This window comes from Rhinatrema bivittatum, chromosome 4, assembly GCF_901001135.1.
Source record: "Rhinatrema bivittatum chromosome 4, aRhiBiv1.1, whole genome shotgun sequence".
In the NCBI taxonomy this organism is placed as follows: domain Eukaryota; kingdom Metazoa; phylum Chordata; class Amphibia; order Gymnophiona; family Rhinatrematidae; genus Rhinatrema; species Rhinatrema bivittatum.
This window is the reverse complement of record NC_042618.1, coordinates 457211977-457231060: the sequence shown is the minus strand read 5'-3', so window position 1 is coordinate 457231060 and position 19084 is coordinate 457211977. Positions and strand designations below refer to the sequence as shown.

Genomic DNA, 19084 nt, shown 5'->3' with positions numbered 1-19084 from the left:
TTCGGCATGCACCTTAAGGTTATCAGGGAATAATTATTTGAAGACTCCTTTGTTCTGTACATTTCATCTCTGTGAAACCAGAAAACAAACTCTGATGGTTGCAGGACCAGCTCTATGGCATGAGCTAACACTCCCCTTGAGAGCCGATCCATGTCTGAAGTTGTTTAGGAGAAAATCTCAAAACACTTTTATTCACTCAAGCTCTTGAGACTACGAGTCATAGAATATCATTGGTTATATAGTAACCAATGATATAGTAACCATCCCCCCAGAAATCCAAAACCAACCCAGACTTCTGCAATATTGGCACAGTTTGCCACACCCTATAACCTTCCCACCTTTATATTCCTTTCCTCAACCTTCCACTACCCCCTCCTTTCAGACATACCCACCCCAATACTTTTCACAATCACGTCCCATCTTTGTTAATACTCCATTGCACTACCTACTCCCACAAACTCACCTCCTCAAATAGAACCCCTCCCCCTTCACTCTAGCAACATGGCCACATTCCCGATAAGCAAAATTAACTACAACCACTCCAGACACCACTCACCCTCCCCCACCCATTTTCACACCCACAACCCAGGTCACTCCTTCCAATCATGCTCACCCCTCTCACACAACTCCTAGTCATCACAACTCTCACCATGCTCCTGATTAACTCTCAGTCCTTAACCTCCAACAGATCATAACTAACCCCACCCACAGAGCAGGCCACTCCCTCAATCTAATCTTCACAAATTCCCTGCTCCATCCAGACCTCCCCACTTATACACCAGTACCATGGTCCGACCACTTCCTCATCAAAGCAATTTGCTCCTTAAAAAACACCATCAAGCGATCCAACTCAAAAATAACAATACAATTCAGAAAACCGTGTCCAAGAGATGACCTAATAGACGCCCTCTCTGACAACCTCAATAAACTAGACCTTACGGACCCTGAATCTGCCCTCTCCTCATGGAATAGCATCACCAATGACACAGCCAACAAATTATGTCCAATAATAACTAAATTGTATTAAGTTGTTATCTTGTAAACCGGAGTGAAGGCAACCCGCTATACTTCGGTATAGCGGGTTGCCTTCGGTATACTTCGGTATAGCAGATGTATATTTTGTACTTGTGCCCACAAGTGGGGCACAAGTACAAAATATACATCTGCTCTCAAATAAAGATTTTACTTGGACATTCCGTGGTATCTAATCTACATTATTGCCTAAACGGCTTTTTTAGACAACCTACCCTCCTGTTTTATCAATAATAACTAAAGAAATATTTAACATAGTAAAAACAAAACAACCATGGTATACGCCAGAACTAAAAACCTTGAAATGCAACCTTAGAACTCAAGAAAAGAATTGGCGCAAAGAACCCTCCCCAACGCAACTGGCAAAATACAAAACCCTACTACATGCCTACCGACTGAACACTCTCAAAACCAAGCGAGACTGCTATGCCACTAGAATACACAACCTTTATTTCAACCCCAAAGCCCTTTTCTTGTTCGTATCAGACCTAACTAAAACTTCACTAAAGACTACTCACTGCAAAGAAGCGGAAACCAAATGTGATGATCTTGCTCTATTCTTCCACAATAAAATAACTAACCTCACTAACGCTTTCCTAACTCCACAGCCCCTCTCAAAACACTCCCAAAAAACTCCCACGCCAATATGAACACCTTTGAGACCACCTCCGCCACAGAAATTATCTCAATACTAAAGAAAATGAGACCCTCCACCCACACCTCAGACACTATCCCTACCAAAGCCCTTTTATCCATTCCAAACACTATAGCCCAACCCATAGCCGACATCATTAATAAATCTATGACCACTGGAAATGTACCTAACCAACTCAAACTAGCCATCGTAAAGCCTTTACTAAAGAAACCAAAACTTGACCCATCAGATTTAACTAATTATCGCCCCATTTCCAATTTACCCTTTTTAGCTAAAGTTCTTGAAAAAACCATCAACACTCAACTAACAAATTACCTAGAACAGCACCACTTCCTCTTCCCTTCACAACACGGCTTCCGTAAGCATTTCAGCACTAAAACACTCTTGACCTCCCTTTCCGACATCATCCTCAGAGGCATGGACCACACAAGGGCCACACAAGGGCCACACGTACATCCTAGCTCTACTAGACATCTCCGCAGCCTTTGACACTATTAATCACCACACTTAATTGACAGGCTGTCTGAAATTGGCATTTCTGGGATCCCACTCCTCTGGTTCAAATCATACATCAGTAACAGACAATTCAAAGTCAAAATTGGAAATCACAAATCCAAACCTTATCAACATAACATGAGGTGTGCCACAAGGCTCCTCCCTCTCCGCCACACTTTTTAACATCTACCTCTTGCCCCTCTGCCATCTCCTTGCTAATCTCGGACTCCCTCATTTCTTATACACCGACGATGTGCAAATTCTCAAAACTATCACAGACTCTCTATCCAATGCATTAAAAAAATGGGAAAGTGCTCTCTCCTCCATCAACACTCTACTCACACAACTCAACCTAGCACTAAATACTAACAAAACTGAACTCATGCTCATTGCACCCCAACATCTCAACCCCATTCCCACATCCGACACACACTCCCTTCCCTCCCAGCCTTCTCAAAAAACATAGAGACCTAGGTGTCACCCTAGACACTCAATTTAACCTCCAAAAATTCATTAATTCCACTCTTAAAGGATGCTACTTTAAACTGCACACTCTCAAAAAACTAAAACCAATCCTGCACCTCAATGACTACTCAAATGCCCTACTCCTAGATCTCCCTAAAAACACTATCGCCCCCTTGCAACTGCTACAAAATGCCACAGCATGCATACTGCCCGGCACCCGCAGAAGGGAACATATCACTCCTATTCTCAAACAACTCCATTGGCTTCCTATAGCATCCAGGATTCGCTTTAAGGCACTCACACTCATACACAAAGCCATCCACAATCTAAATATGCTCTGGTTTACTGACGCTTTACAGTTTCGCTCAACTTACAACCTTACACACCCCTTCCCCCAAACTCAGTCTTCTTACTTCCACCAAAGAACGGTCTCTATCCTTAGCAGGACCTACCCTTTGGAACTCTATGCCCACCAACCTGCGCCAAGAAACATGTCCAAAAAAATTCAGACAAAATCTTAAAACCTGGCTGTTCATTCAGGCCTACACCTGGCACCCTCCTACCCCCTGGCATTTTTCAAATTCAATAGTTGTCTTACTCCTTTCTCAGCATTTCAACTCTCATCCCGCAATAACTTTAACTGCCACTTAGTCACTTTACTTCCAAAGGTACCCCCTTTGCAGTTTCCCTTCCCATACTAGCCCCCTAGTTTAACTACACTTAATATATCTCTGCCTCTATTGTACTTTTGTCTTCTTATTGATTGTACATATTGCCGTTTAATAATTGTACATAATAGTTTTGCTCCTCCAATGATTGTACATAAATTTAATTCTGTAATACTATCTATACCCTATTCCCTCTCCACTCCCCTTCCCCCTCCTTCAATAATTGTACATAAATTTGAATTTGTAATACTATCTATACCCTAATTTTCCCATTCCCCCTCCACTCCCTTCCCCCCTTCCCCAGATTTAACATCAGTTACACTGTAAAGCCCTGTTGGCTGCATTATTGTTTTATGGAAACCGATGCGGTGTTTCTAACGAATGTCGGTATATAAAAAACGTTAAATAAAATAAATAGTAGGATGTACTATGGATTTACGGAGATTGTTATATTGAGGGCAGTTTAACATCAGAGGTTTTATGTCGAATGAAATTCCAGGGAATTTTCAATTTACACTAGGCTGTATTTAATTTTCCTTTTATTGGTTATACTCATTTCAGCATTATCACTGTAATTTTTGCTTCTGTTCCAGAAAGGATGGTTTACTGCTGTGCAGTTAGTATTATCATTCATTGTGCTTGTTTTGTAAGTTATTTTATAATGGTTGCTTTGTTACATGCCTAGAATAGGCGATAGGCAGGTAACAACTATTGTAAATAAATAAATAAGTCACTGGGGTTTGTGAAGCACTAGCCTCTGCTCCTTCAGAGGTTTCTGGGAGTCTCTGAAACCAGGTAACTCAAGAAAAATGCCACGCTCTCATCTGCCTCATTTTCCAGGCAGAACCATTTTTTTTTTAACCCTCCCACTTCCAGTTCCATTTAAAACAGACTGAAGCGGGCCCTGTAATTCCTGCCCATGGCATCACTCTACAATTCCAAGTCACGTCAAAGGAGCAGTGAGCACAGGACTCCAGATTAACAATTTATTTCCACTAAAGAGCAACTAAGACTTAACTAGCTAGAAAACTGAGTACATATGGAGAATATGTGGCCCCATATATTATATGCACATATGGCAGTGCAGAGATCTACGATAGTATTTTATTACCTGCGCATATCAGATACCAGGGTTTTATATAATATGCACAATTCTATTTCACAACATATGTGGGCATGTATGCTTATGTGTGAATACATGCAATGCACTGAGAGCGAGTATTTTAATGCACTGATAGTGTACTTTTCCTACTTATTTTGAAAATATATGCACGCATATTTTACGCATGAAAATAAAGGAGAATTTGTTCACGTAAAACCCCGATTTGCATGCAGAAGTCGGTATATTTTAAAACGTGCGCACGGAATTGAATCACCAATTCCTCCACCAGTTCGCCAAGTCCTTCTCCAGGTCATTGGGACCCTCCTGGTGATTCAGCCTGAACTCCCCCCAATACATCCAGACTTCCCACCCAGCCAATGATACACAATAAAGAAGCCTGATATCAATTATGCAAGATAATTAGCAGGCGTAAAATTACATTAGAAAGTTGCGAAATCTGCAGGCATAATCATTTTTAAAAATAGCAATTTACACTTGTAGCTGTCGTCCTCGCCCCAGAAAGCCCCTACCTTGCCTCTTTCCTTGTGCATACGTGTGCACATACTTTTGATTTTTTTTTAAATAGAGATTGTGCATACATGCTCATTTTTATGCATGTAACTCTTGAAAATTCACCCCAAGGAGTAGGTATGTGCATGGAATTCAAAACATCTCATTATCATACAATGACTTAGCACTTCAGTATCCGCGCATCTTAGCAGCTTCCTGCCGGGACAGAGGAGGAAAGATTATGCAGAAGGCCTTCGATTGCCTCTGTATCCAAGATGGGAGGTCAAGAGCTGACATCATGAAATGCGGACAGACCACCAGACCTGAGAATCGTGATTGTGGTGAGAGGCAGAGTATGCCACACTTTCTGGTCTGCCCATTGCTGGAAATAGTCCTTGTAGAGTTTAGGATAGTGCTGAGGGGAACTCACGAGTGAAGAAATCTACTCATCAGTGGGAAGAAATAGGACATTGGAGAATGGACACAAGTAGTAGTATAGAAACACCAGGCCAGGCCTTGAGGGCCACAAAGAGGTCTGGTTTTTCAAGTAACCAAAGAATGTGATTTAAACTGGTTCTTAGATAAAGTGTATAGAATTACATATTTAGAATGGTCATTGTCGACACTGCAAAAACCAGGTCTGGTTATGACCCTCAAGGTCTGGCAATGAGAATTCCTGCTTCAAATTCCCTCTAATGTAACTCCTCCTGTTGCATTTATTGGTCAGATAGGGGGAAAACTTCTTTTAGAGCCCTTAGGTTTTTGGAAATCTTCAGACATGTCCCAGTAAAACAAGTACACTCTAGACCAGGATGGGGTTGTTTTAAAAGAAAACCCATTATTGGGATACTGGATTCAGATGAATAATTTGGCAGGCAGTACATTTGAGCGCAGTGAGATCCATACAGAAATCAAAATAAAATCAGCACATAGTCAATAGTTACAGCCGGCACTGACATATACTGCATTCGGGAATCCTTCCCTCCAAAATTCCTTTATAATGGCCTCATTAGAAATACTTCTCCTCTCCCTCTGGGACCTTCCTGTGTTGGAATCTGCTTTACGTTTACAGATGTCTGTAGTCCAGATGATGGAACTTGAAAAAATCTCCTAAGCAATTTCAAATGAGTCCCTGCTGACTCAACGTGAAATCTGCGATTCTTGACCAGGTTTCTAAATCTGGCAGCCCAACCTCTGACTCCAGCCTGAAACTCCACTGCTTAGGAAACTCAAGGGAATTCTTCAGTGAAACCAAGGACTGAGACTAATTCCCATTTCGCCAATCTTTTCCTCTGGTCCTTTTGGTCTCCAAAGCCTTCCTTGGGATCCCAAGAGCTCCACCCTTGGGCCTCAGCAAAACCTTAGACAGAGAGTCAGAAGGAGGAGAACAATATGGGCCAAAGTGGACTCGAGAGTTTTATAGAAACCACACTCCTAGTCAGCCACGTCCCCCTGGGGAATGTCTGAATACCACTATAGTCCTACTCTCTGACTACATCACCCCAGTGTCTGAAGGCACTAATGGAAATAGCAAGGGACACTTTTGGGACACCCTTACACCAACAAAGTCATATCAGGCCAATATCTGCTTTTATAGTCCTTTTTGTCCCGTGCATTCCTACACCAAACAGCCTGCTAGTTTGCCCAGAGGATGAGAATAAAGTCCCATTGGGCTTCATTGAGACCTTTAGAGTTATTGTATATTTAGGGCTTCTGACTTTAGGTTTTAAATTGATAAACTCCAATAAAACACCCCTGCTGCAAAATAAAATAAATAAAAGAGGTATTTATCTAATAAACATGGAAAAATGCCACTTCCTCTAGGACTCTTTCACCCCTCCTCCTACCCTGGATCCTCTCCTTTGTTTTTGTGCTTTTTCCATACTAACGATTCCTCAGATGCACAAATGTTTTTATTTCATTCATCCAGAAAAGCTACCCATCAATAATACCTGCACCAATTTTAGGTATCACCAAAGCATCCCTAATTAGCTGGAAAATAACCACCTACATTTATAATTTATAAACGCCTAAGATCAGAAGTCCTACCTATATTGCATAGCAAGGGAACTTTACATGTCTGGAAAAAGTTGAATCTGATTGGTCAGTTCTTTCATAGAATGTAAATGCTGTCGCTGCAGAAAACACTTCAAACTAAGAGGTTCAAATAAAATCCATAATAATCTGAAACTCTAGATGCACCTCTTTAGTGAATTGTAATTATGATAAGCCATGCCAGACAGAGATGCAATGAATCACGCATACACCGCATTCAAAGATTTTCTACTAGGCAGTGAATGTTGCTAATTACTCATGAAAAAAAATCAATATGGAAATGCTGAGTATGCAACAATACAGTGCTTGTTTTCAAAAAACCCCAATCGCGGGGGAAGATTTATTTCTCTATGTTAATGTGATGTCTTTTCCATAGCACTTTCAGCATATTAGTTCTTAGCAGACACTATCTCAACCAGCTCCATTTCCGATTGGTCAATGCTATCTGTCATGATTGAAGACAGATGCACCACAGAAGTACAAATGTAATGAATTACAGCAACTGAACACAAACCAAAATTAATTATAGTTCAATAAAAACCAGTCAGTTTGTAGTCTAGTTTAGAGAGATACAACACTCCTCTTCTTTAGAATCTGACATTCAAGAACCTTCCAGAGATGACGGATTTCCAGAAGGATTTCCACCAGGTATTTAAGCTGGTTGATGAGTTAGGATGGACAAGTTTCTCACCACAGATATCACTTATATTGGGGGCCCAGAAATTGCAAAGTGTCCCCTGGTCTGCTTGACTTGAACGTATGAGTAAATATTAACTGCTGATGGCTATGGTATTAAAAAGTGTGGTCAGGTGTTGGTTCATTGTTCATCTTATTTGTCCTGAAAGACAGGGCTTGTATTGGAGCTCCACGTAATTATTTTTAATCACAGAGCCTGAGAACTAGGCAAAATTCATTTTTAGAAAATAACGTATATATAAACTGTCCTCTTTTATCCAACTTTTTCAGCTGCCAAAATCTAATATGTTGCTCCAAACATTCCTAACATGGATATTAGTAACAAAATAACAGATTTTTCCATATATATACCAGTTGGGAAGTATAATAGTTTATTTGTTGCTGGATACTGCATTTGTCAATAAATATTTATTAGAAGAAAATTTAATTATTAACAAACATTAAGGGGGCCAGCCCAATGGCCCAGTGGAAGACTTAGGTAGGACTCCCAGGACAAGTCTTTTTCTAGGTGGGCCATTTTGGGCTGCTGATACCACTGAGGCAGTGTTCACAACCCCTAGGAGGAGAGAGTCCCAGTCATTGTGCAATGGCTCATGGTGCCAGATCCCAGAATCCCGGTTCTGATTGAGATGGAAGCCCAAAATATTAGGAGAAAACTCCCAGTCTGTCTCCCCACCACCCAAGGGAGAAAGAAAGAAAGAAATGTCAAGTTACACTGAGCTTTGCCCGCTGTAGCCAAATATGCAGCTTAACAACTGGCAGAACTCTTCTAAGTGGTAGTATAATGCCTGCACTGTGGCTTACTGAGTACTGAGTTTAGCTTGTGGAGCACTACCTTTATGAAGTCAGCAATGCCAGTGTTAGAGGGGGAGCTTGGTTGCTGGTCTACAGTAACTACTATCCTAGATCATACTTAAAGAAAGATCTTCCACTAATGTGGATAAAATGTTCAGGATGCATTGTTGCATATAGACCCTAACCTAAGAGAAATGCACGTGCTAAAATAATCCATTCCTCTCATATGCTGATCTGTCACAAGCCCAAGAATCTTCCCATGAATCAGAAAGTCTGCTTGCCCTCTGAATCCCAAAGAAATGTACAGAAATGCCAAGTGAGTGGATGAGAAGCAGACTCTGTCAGAACTGTGACCTTTAAAGGGAGCCAAAATGCACTCTCTGGTTTGCAAACAACTTCATTGACAAGTCTTTCAGGAAATATCATGCCAGTCCCAAAAATATCTTAAACACAGTGCCACAGTAACATAGCAGATGACAGAAGATAAAGAGCAACTGGTCCACCCAGTCTACTGGTCAACTTTGTCCTCTGATATTTTACGTTCATAACCGCATGGTAGAAAATCACAGTAGATCCTTTTGTTTTTTTTGTTACCGTACCTAAATTCCTTTGTTACATTTTCTGTGACTCATAAGAGGTGGCACTTGGATGTTAAGCTGCTTAACATCAGAACTCCCTGCAGAGAATGCGCTTTCATTGTCTAGATAGAAGTATTTCTACCTGCAAGTAAGGTTGTGTGGAGAATTACTATCGAGCCCGTGATGGAGAAAATGCACACAAGCACTCACCATAGCAACCACTGCAATGATTATAAGATATAACATCTAATTTTCTATGCATGTATGAACTATTTACACTCCTTCGAGAAAGCATTCCTTCAGTAATCACACCTTCTACATTTGTGACCTTTCGTTCTTCAATCTTTACAAATACTCCACAAGCCAGGGAAAAAGTTGTTGAACATACATGGAGTGCTGCGTTTAGGATTTCAGTCTAAAGGTTTATTCTCAAAGTGTTCAAAAGGTGATAAGGAAACTTAACTCAGGCCACGCTGAGTCATGATACATCCGTATTCCGCAATACATTTCATCGGATAGGAAGATAAGTATTTTTTTAATATTGTATATGTTATGGATTATGTCGGCTGATGTCTGGGCTTAAGAGGACGGCGGGCCTGAATTAAGTTTTCTTATCTTTTGAATGCTTTGAGGATAAATAAAAATTGTGTTTTGGACTTAAGAACTGGCATATGATGACAGGTGGTTAAGCTTTTGGTGGCTATTAATACTAAAACTTACATTTGATGCCATTCCATACTAATTTTTAAATGTATTTTTCTTATTATTTAAATATGGATTAAAACCTCAGCCTTTCACATCTATTACTATTGAAAGGTAGACTTTTTCTTTGTAGCATAATCTTATGTTAAGCACCATTTTTGTAGGTTAAGTGTAAAGTTAGTAGCATCCTTCTGTTGTGCTATAAATATTTTTGCTAAGAACATATTGCACACAATACTGCCTTAGAATATTCATTAAAATAAAAGATATATATATATATATATATATATATATATATATATATTGTGGTAAGACAGGGTCTCAGCCGATTCAATAGGATTCATGCAATTTGGATTGTGGAGAATACAAGGCCTAGAGCACGGAAAAAGGCCAAGCGTGAATAAAGGTGGCTCAGACTTCTGTAGCCGTCTTCATTCTGCGTCATCAAACTTACAGGTGCAGCCTAGAGAGCCTTTACAAATGTGTGTTTGAGAGAGAAAGAGCGACAGGGTTAGAAACTCTTGTCTGCTGCTTCCAGAGAATGCATTCGGGAGGGTGTTAGCTGCACGCAACACCTACAATTCCGATTTGATTGACATAAGGAAACAAGCCAGGGCGAGGCCTACATCTCAGCAAATCGTCTTTGCGTCAAGCACCCTCAGGTTCTTAAAATTACCTGAGGAGGACAGAAAATCTCAAATCTGGTTTCCTTCACGGAGGCAAATAAATGTGAATTAGAGATTTTTTTTTTAAATTATTATTTTCACTTGACATCATCTTCAATTCCTTGTGATGATAGGAATCCCTCTGTGCAGAACCAGCTCTTTGACCTGCATTTTCTTTGAATATTTATAAGCCCAGCAATGAACCCATGGACCTTTTCAGATTGGGATGAGACGGTTTTCAGATGTCAGATACCCGCACAATAACATTAATGGGTTTGTTTGTTTTTTTGTATGTGTGTGTATTTTCCTTGCATGATATTCTCCGGGACAACATAGAGTGGAAGCAGATAGTATGTGCTCCTGCTACTTTAAGTTAAACAATTTTGTCACCATTCTCATCCTCCCATCTCTTTGACTTTAAAAAGATTTGGGCACCACTTCAAACTTTATGCTCATTGTTCTATCAGGCAAGTAACCCTAAATTTCATATCTTAAACTTCTGCTTGGACTATAATTTGCTACCTAATTAATAATAATCATTAAGTGAATTAGCCAACCAATTAATCCCAGTGTACAAAGAGTACATTATATAGCACATGATCAAACCTTGGTTCATCATAAAATGATGCATTCTTTACTGTAACATAGGGCCCAGGCCTCTATGACCCAAAATCAGCTTGGAAACCAGATATAGGTATCATCAAGTGTCCTGTGGTTGCAATAGAGAGGGTCCTTGATCTTGAGGGGGTCAGAGAGTGAGCCTAAATATATTTCTACTGACCAGGCATCTCCTTTCAGAGTTGCAAGGTAATTAATGCTAATCTTTATTTTAGTACACCGATTTGCACCAAAATCTCAAACCAGTGTAAATGGTATAAATAATGCATAGCATTACAATTACAGAAGTATAAAGAAAACAGCAGCATTAAGTCATAAAACATAAATAAAAGAACAGCAAACTAAGGGGATCATTCATCAAATCGCGTTAGGGCCCTAACATTTGTGATAGACTGATAGTACCATAATGCATGCAACAAACAATGCATCATGAGATGCATACGCACATTTTTAAAATTTAGTCAAAAGGGAGGAGTTTATGAAAATGAGGGGTGCTTAATGTTGTGTGTGTGATAGTACAATGCATGTTATAATGCTGGAAATAACTACACCATTTTTTTGTGGTTTATGCTGTGTAATATGCCTGAACTGGGATTTGTGCTAAATACTGCAAATCCCATTTTGGGCAGGAGAGGGTTAAGGGAAGGGGGAGTGTATAGTAGAGTAGGAGTGTCCCTCTAGGGTGGCACACATATTAGTCAACTATTTATACCACTTTAGGAGGGTCAACAAGTAACTTGAGGTGAGGTTTTGGGTTTGGGGGCCAGTTTTCCATGCACAGTCAGACGTACGAACAGCACAGTACACTTCCGTGAAGATTTGATGTGATTTAGAGTGAGGAAAGGAAAACCAAGATGAAATTTGCACAATGTACTCTCGCCCTAGCTTGATAGCAGCTAGGTAGAGAGCGCATCAAACTTGTTCGAGAGTACAATCAACAAATCTCATTTGGTGTACCTTTCCTCGCTCCAAATCACATCAAACCTTCACTGATGTGTGTACTGTGCTGTTAGTACTTCTGATTGTGCATGTAAAACTGCCCACCCCCAAAACAAATCTCACCTCATGTTACTAGTTGTCGTTGACCCTCCTACATTGGTATAAATAGGTGACATATGTGAGCACCTTATAAAGAGAGTCAGTCTCTCTCTCTCTCTCATTAAAAACTTCTTAATATTGAACTAAGGTTTTATCAAAGAGCCAAAATTCAGTTAAGTTACTTTCTCTATGAATATCCATTGGTAATGAATTCAATACCAAAGAGGCTCAGTATTGAAAAGTTAATTGTCTTGATCCTTCAAGTAAAATGTTCTTAGGTGAAGGCAACCTCAACAGTTCCCTTTGAGACAATCTCAAAGTTCTTGCTGGTTTGGAATCAGCAGCTTTCCCAAACAATCTGGTTTACCATTGCCTAAAACCAGCTCTGGCCACATCCAGAACCCAGCAGCTTATCTAAAGAGATGGATGTCATGACAGCACTTTAATTCCTGGTGGCAGACTTCTTCCATAATGTGCTTGGCATTAGCCAGTCCTCCATCACCATGTGCATCACTTATTTATTTATTTATTTTTAGATATTATAAAAGTCTACAGCCCCATGCATCCACTTTCAGAGACATGCAATGGAAGTTTCATGAGATTTTAGCAATGGGTCCCAGAAGCCAAGTGGCCATCAGCATTGTCAAAGCATGAAAATATTTTACTGACAGTCTTTCAGAGTTTTACTGGCAACCTAATTTTTTTAGGGAGACATTTCACTATCGCCATTTTGCACACAGCTATAATTTCTATGCTGAGATGCAGTCCAAGTTTTATGCACCAAGATATAGCAGCCTTGCAGAACTTGATGCGATGGCACTGGAGGCATCCAGGCCTGTTTCTCACGCCATTTTTTACTGACATTTGTGTGCCTTTTTTCCACCAACAGCAAATGCACTCACAATTGGCAAGATGAGTGGCAGTTTACTGCAACTGTAAGCACTGTCATTGTTTTCACATGCAAGCATGCTCTGGTTCCATTCCCTTGGCTATAATGAGTTAACATGATTACATAGCCGTTGCTTTTTCTGGGCAGGCAGGAGTGCTATTACTGTGTTTGTGCCACTGGCTGCAGACATTAAGCCACGGGGTTTTCTGAATCTTCCTGAAGACCACTGCTCTGTCTTCTTTTCTCTAGCTAGATATCCATTGCTCCCTTGACTCACTACTACACCTTTCCTCCATCCTAGGATGGCCACCGGAGCAGAGGTCTAACGCAAACCTTAATACCACAAGGTCTCAGATTAAATCTTTGACCTCTTGAAAATGCATGTTGGTGAGTCAAATCTAACACGGTTTTTAGCTGTTGCTCCTCGGGAGGTGTGCGATGTTCATTCCCCTGTCCCTCAGGAGGGACTTATTAATGAAGACTGAGAAGCTGTACTGAGCCACAAGCTGTATTTTTTACACTCATCAGTGTCAGAATATCTCAGACATGTTTTGGTGTTCTAGCTGATTTTTTTTTAAATTTCTAAATTAAGGTCATGATACAAACATATCCTGTTGCTCTGATTTGTGAAGTAGAGAGGCAAGTAAATATATTAATTTGTGAAATTATACAATCAGCTCTTGATAATGATTAAAAAAACAAACAAACAACTTTTTTCCAGACATGGTCTCTCTCTGTATTCCTAGTTCATTTGAATCCTGCATCTTGCCAAGCTAGGTGAATGGGGTGGGAGAGCAAACATCATTGCTTTTTTAATTGTATCAACTCAAGGTGGCATTTTAATTTGAGAAGGATTTAAAAAATTCCACATATTCAAATCTGGGAGTGTTTTCGTATTATCAAAATCAAACTATCAATGCACCAATTAAAATAGGGGGAAAAAAAGAATGTTTAGGATTACCAAAAATCTTTTAGGAAAAAATTGACCCCCCCCCCCCCCCCGAAAAAAAAAAAAGCTTTTGGGAGATTTTGCACATTTTGGGAAAGTATAGCATAAAATTATTAGTTTGGTTTAGACTTAAGAACTGGCATATGACAGGTGCTTACACTTTTGGTGGATACTAGTACTCGAAAGCTTATGTTTGACGTCGTCCCATCCTAATTTCTAAGTGCATTTTTCTAATTATTTAAAATATGGCTTACATTTTACCTTTCCCTTTTATTACTATTATTGCTTAACATAAAACTTACATTTAATGCGCGTTTTTATGGCTAGGTTGATTGGTAATGGATCCAGTTTGACCTGTATGCCAGAGAAATATCAATCTGAAATGGTACGAGCTTAGTCTGCCAGCCTTTCCATCTAACACAGAACCGGGCCCTTCTGAGCTCGGAATCCCCCCGGGTTAAAGAGCACAGACCGCCTTTACATTTCACACTGCAGTGAGCTGCCTGTCTCATACTCTTTAAATCCTTAAAAAAATAATTAAAAATAAAAGAAATCAAGCTACAGCGGGATTATGAAATCCTGAGGAATTACAAACGCGGGTCAGTGCCCACAGGTTACATCCAAGACAGAAAAGCACGGGGCACCTGGCATCACCTTACCCAGACGGGAAAGCAATTGAATCTTGTAAACCGGAAAAAAAATACCGAAAGCAAAACACCAATGCATGTGGTTCTTCAAATGTCAGCAACGCTAACCATTTCCTAGGTACGGAAAAAAAGCAATGGGGGGAAAGAAGGGCTGTTACCCATTTGTATAAAGAATGTTTCATCATAAAAGTTGAATTGGGGGCTCGTCTGGAGCTTCATCCCTCCATTCTGGTTTCCCTTCCTCCTCTGTAACCCGAGGCAGGGATGGGGATGGGGGGTAAAAGCGGGGAAGGATTGCTGGCGACGATAAGGGAAGGGGCAGGAGACCGAGAGCCGGCAGAGAAATGAAGCCAGGGCTCCGGCCCGGGGGACTCTGCCCCTCTCGGGCCCCTCCCTTCCTTCCACCAGGAGGGGGGGGGGGGGGTGAGCCTGGCTCCCCGTGCCCCGCGGATCGCTGCCCCCTCCCCACATCTGCCCCCTGCACGAGCAGCGGGGAGAGCTTCCTGAGGGAGGCACCGGAGCCCCCGGAAAGCTAAGGAGAACTCGGCTCTGCCCCACCGGGAGGGGGAGGTCAGCACCCCCCAGCCCAGGGACAGAGAGAGAGAGAGAGAGAGAGAGAGAGAGAGAGAGAAGGGACCCCCTGCAACCCAGATCAGGGCTGGATAAAGACGGACAGACAGACAGAGGCAAGAGCCCAAGCCTCAATCCCGGGATGGACAGACAGACCCGGTCCCTCCTATGCCAGCCCAGGGACACGAGAGAAAATCCGCAGCTGCAGCCCGGGGAGAGAGAGAGAGAGGCGAGCCTGCTCCCAGACGCCGTCACAGACTGCCAGCAAGACGGACGGACAGTGCTGGAGTCCCCCCCCCCTATACCGCGGTTACCCAGGGAGAGTCCGGCTCCTACCTCTGTCCAGCGTGAGCGGCTGCAGCACCGTCGCCATGTCCGCGGCTGGACGCGCAGTGACGGCGGCCGCTCGGGCTCGGCGGCTTCCCGGGGAGGGGGAGGGGAGGGGCTGCGCGCCGGAGCCGCGGCACATCTGCTGCTGGGGGGGGGGAGGTGGATGTGGGTTTTCTTGTTGCTACTGTGGCGGAAGGGTCGGGGGCGCCCCACTTCTCGGGCATTAGAAGCTGCTGATCCTTAACATGGGTTCAGCTGCCCCAGAGGACGGGCAACCCAAGTTGGGGCCGGGGGTGAACCTGGAAAGCCCCCACAGTATTAAGAATTCCAACACAAAACGCTAAGAAAATAAGGTACACAAGCGGCAAACAGGAATTTCTCAACCATTGCAACAAAACGCTCTACAGAATCTGGATCATTTTAAGGTCATACTGAAGCCAGGGTCTTTGCCTGTATTCTTTGGGGATAGGGAGGAGTCCTCAGTGGATCACTTAATGCAGTGTCCTACGGACACAGCCAGGATATCCACAATGCATATGCATGAGGCACATTTGCATGCACTGTCTCTTTTGTATGCAAATCTATCTTATTATATTCATTGCGGATATCCTGAAAACCTGGCCTGTTTGTGGCTCTGAGGACTGGAGTTGACCACCCCTAAGTGAATTCATACTAGAGATGTGATTCGGCGGAAGGCCTTCATTATCGGCCCACCGCAGGAAATTTCATTTTCCCATGGTTTGGGACGATTTTTTTTCAGCCACCTCGAATTTCGGGGTTAGTGTGCACTAACCCCGAAAAAACGCATTTTCCTGAAATTTTGGGAAAATCCACTTCATTTTTCGGGGTGGCTGAATGAGGACGAATGCACATCCCTAATTCATACAGAAGTTGAGTATAGAAGGGAGGGCCTGAAGCCATTGTGGCTGCTGGAGGCAGTGCATGCAAATCTACCTCATACATATTCATTGTGGACATCCTGTTTCTGGCTCTTGAGGACCAAGGTTGGCCATCCCTGCCTGAGAAGGTACCTGTCTCCCTTGGTCACAACAGGGGACCAGCTCTTCCCCTGCAAACGCAGTGACACCCTTGATCCTTATCTGCAGTAATTCTTCATTTTGTTTGAGTTTGTGTTCCTCTCCAACAGGTATTTCAAACAAACTGGGAAGTGGAGATTTTTTGAATCATTGATTAGATGGGTGTTTTAATCAAATTGCCCTTGGAAATCTTTGAGGGCATGGGACTGCAGCATACACAGATGCCAGCTACCAAGATTGATATAATTATAAAGCTCGAGTCTTAAGTCGGCTGGCCTTGTTATCACATGACCCAGTTCAGGGATGGTGATTTTGAACCAGTCCTAGTTGTTTAGAAACATGCCACCCCGTGCCTTGTGGGAGTTGTAGTTCCTCCTTCCTTCTGTGGGGACCAGAATGCATGGGAATGGGGGTTTGTCAGCAATCCAGGTCTGGCTTGAAATCTTCTCTCCTTAAAACTGGGAATGGGCTTTTGTTGAAACAAAAAGGGAAATTTTAAAGAACTGAGCCCTTTTGTTTCATTTTTAAAACTAACGAAAAGAAAAGCAAACACAATTTCATTTTGTTTTAAAAGAGAATTGTCTTGCCCCTGCCCTGCTGAAGTTTTCCCTTCCCAGGACTCGCTTACCCCATGAGGTCTTTAAAATCTATTTCAATCTTTCATAGGGCAGGCATGATCTCTGGCCACACCTACTCCCCCACTGCCACTATTTCAGATGGCATAAGCAGTCTGAAGCTGGCACCACTGTTCCATACAAAGTGGCACCAGGCTGAGCCCGGCTGGTACCATTGTGTATAGATAAAAGTATTAATGGTGCTAGCCATGAAGATTTAGACTGATTTTTAAAGACTTCACAAGACAAGAGGCTCCAAGAGAGACTAGGGGCATTGGGGAAGAGCCCAAGCAGTGTTTGTTTTTGGGGTTTTTTCAGTGGGACATGGACCAGACAAATTTTTTGTTTTTCATTTCTTGTATTTTTTTTCAAATAAACAAATTAAATGAAATAAGAAGTCTGTGCTCACCCTTACTTGACATTTCTGCAACAATATCCTCATGACAAGAGCATAATAATGTTAAACACAATAGGGTAGCAATTCCCAGCCTGGTCCTTGAGTAACCCCGTCCAATTGGGTTTTCAGGATATTCAATCAAAATCACTGTGTACGGGAAAGACTTGTATTTAAATCTACCTCATGCCTCATCGTTAGGGATAGATCCTGAAAATCCAACTGGTCTGTGGCCTTCAAGGATCACAGTTGGCTACCCCAGAGTTAGGAGTATTTGATGATAGTGATGTCCAGGGGTAAGATTTTCATTTCCGTTGTTTTGTTTGTTTGTTTCAGAGTGGGGTGTTTTTTTTTCTTCCTGGGATTTAGTTTGCTTGATATTTATTTCAGTTTAGCTCATTTGCCAAACTGAAATAAAGCACTAAATTACAAAACAAGGCAAACAAACATCCCCACTTTCCCTGCAGTTCCTGCCTCCTCCTTATTCCTTCCTAACAGGTCGATACTGTAAGACCGCGGGAGAGCGGACAAACGCCCGCTCTCCCGGCGCGCGCACCGGCCCCTCGCAGGTGCGGGCGATTCAGTATTTAAATGAGGTGACGCGGGAAAAATGGGGAAAAGGAGGCGCTAGGGACACTAGCGCGTCCCTAACGCCTCCTTTTTGTCAGGAGCGGCGGCTGTCAGCGGGTTTGACAGCCGATGCTCAATTTTGCCGGCGTCGGTTCTCGAGCCCGCTGACAGCCACGGGCTCGGAAACCGGACGCCGGCAAAATTGAGTGTCCGGTTTTCGGCCTGACAGCCGCGGGCCGAATTCAAATTTTTTTTTTTTTTTTTTTTTACTTTTTTTTACTTTTGGGGACCTCCGACTTAATATCGCCACTTTCCTGGCGCCGGAAGAAATTAGCACCGACCTTTGGGTCGGCGCTAATTTCTTAGAGTAAAATGTGCGGCTTGGCTGCACATTTTACTTACTGAATCGCGCGCGCATACCTAATAGGGCCATCAACATGCATTTGCATGTTGAGGGTGCTATTAGGTGCCGCGGGTGGGCCGCGTGTTTTCCTCCCTTACTGAATAAGGGGTAAGGGAAAACACGCGTCCAGAGCAGGCTGACAGTGCGCTCCGACGGAGCACACTTTACTGTATCGACCTGATAGTGGTGCTGAAAGGGGCAGGAGTGATACCAATCACTCCTGCTCCATCAGGTCCTCTTTAAAAATAGTACCAGTAGGTGCCATTCCATTTTGCAGTCTTAGTGGCCGATGCAATATAGTGTGCTCAGCCTCGCGCAAGCTTGATGCACGGTTGGATGTGCGTCTAAAATGTGCATTTTAGATGCACTAGGATAACTTCCAATGCAATAATGGGATGAGCGCGTCCAAACCAGTGCGCAGTTAATAGCGCTCATCACATGTAAATACCATGTAGATGAGGCTATTAGTTATTACCCACAATGCAAAAAAGCCGCCATGCACCCGATGCGCACATTTTAACATGTAAAAATTAACGCCAGCCTAACGTTCCCCAAGCCTCCACAAAAAAGCAAAATAAACTGCTTTTCTGTGGCTCCTCCTACTTAA

The 19084-nt window shown here is 42.4% G+C and overlaps 1 protein-coding gene across 2 annotated transcripts in view; it reads right to left on the bottom strand.

Annotated features, from left to right (window-relative positions):
- The window catches only part of LOC115089126 (protein lin-7 homolog A), a 66846-nt gene extending 51260 nt beyond the window's left edge, over positions 1-15586 (bottom strand). For both annotated transcript variants that reach the window (XM_029597113.1, XM_029597112.1), the window contains exon 1: positions 15466-15586. In XM_029597113.1, the coding sequence (XP_029452973.1) occupies positions 15466-15502 (37 nt within the window). In that variant the 5' untranslated portion in view covers positions 15503-15586. The remainder of the gene's footprint in view (positions 1-15465) is intronic.
- Between the last annotated feature and the right edge of the window lie 3498 nt (positions 15587-19084).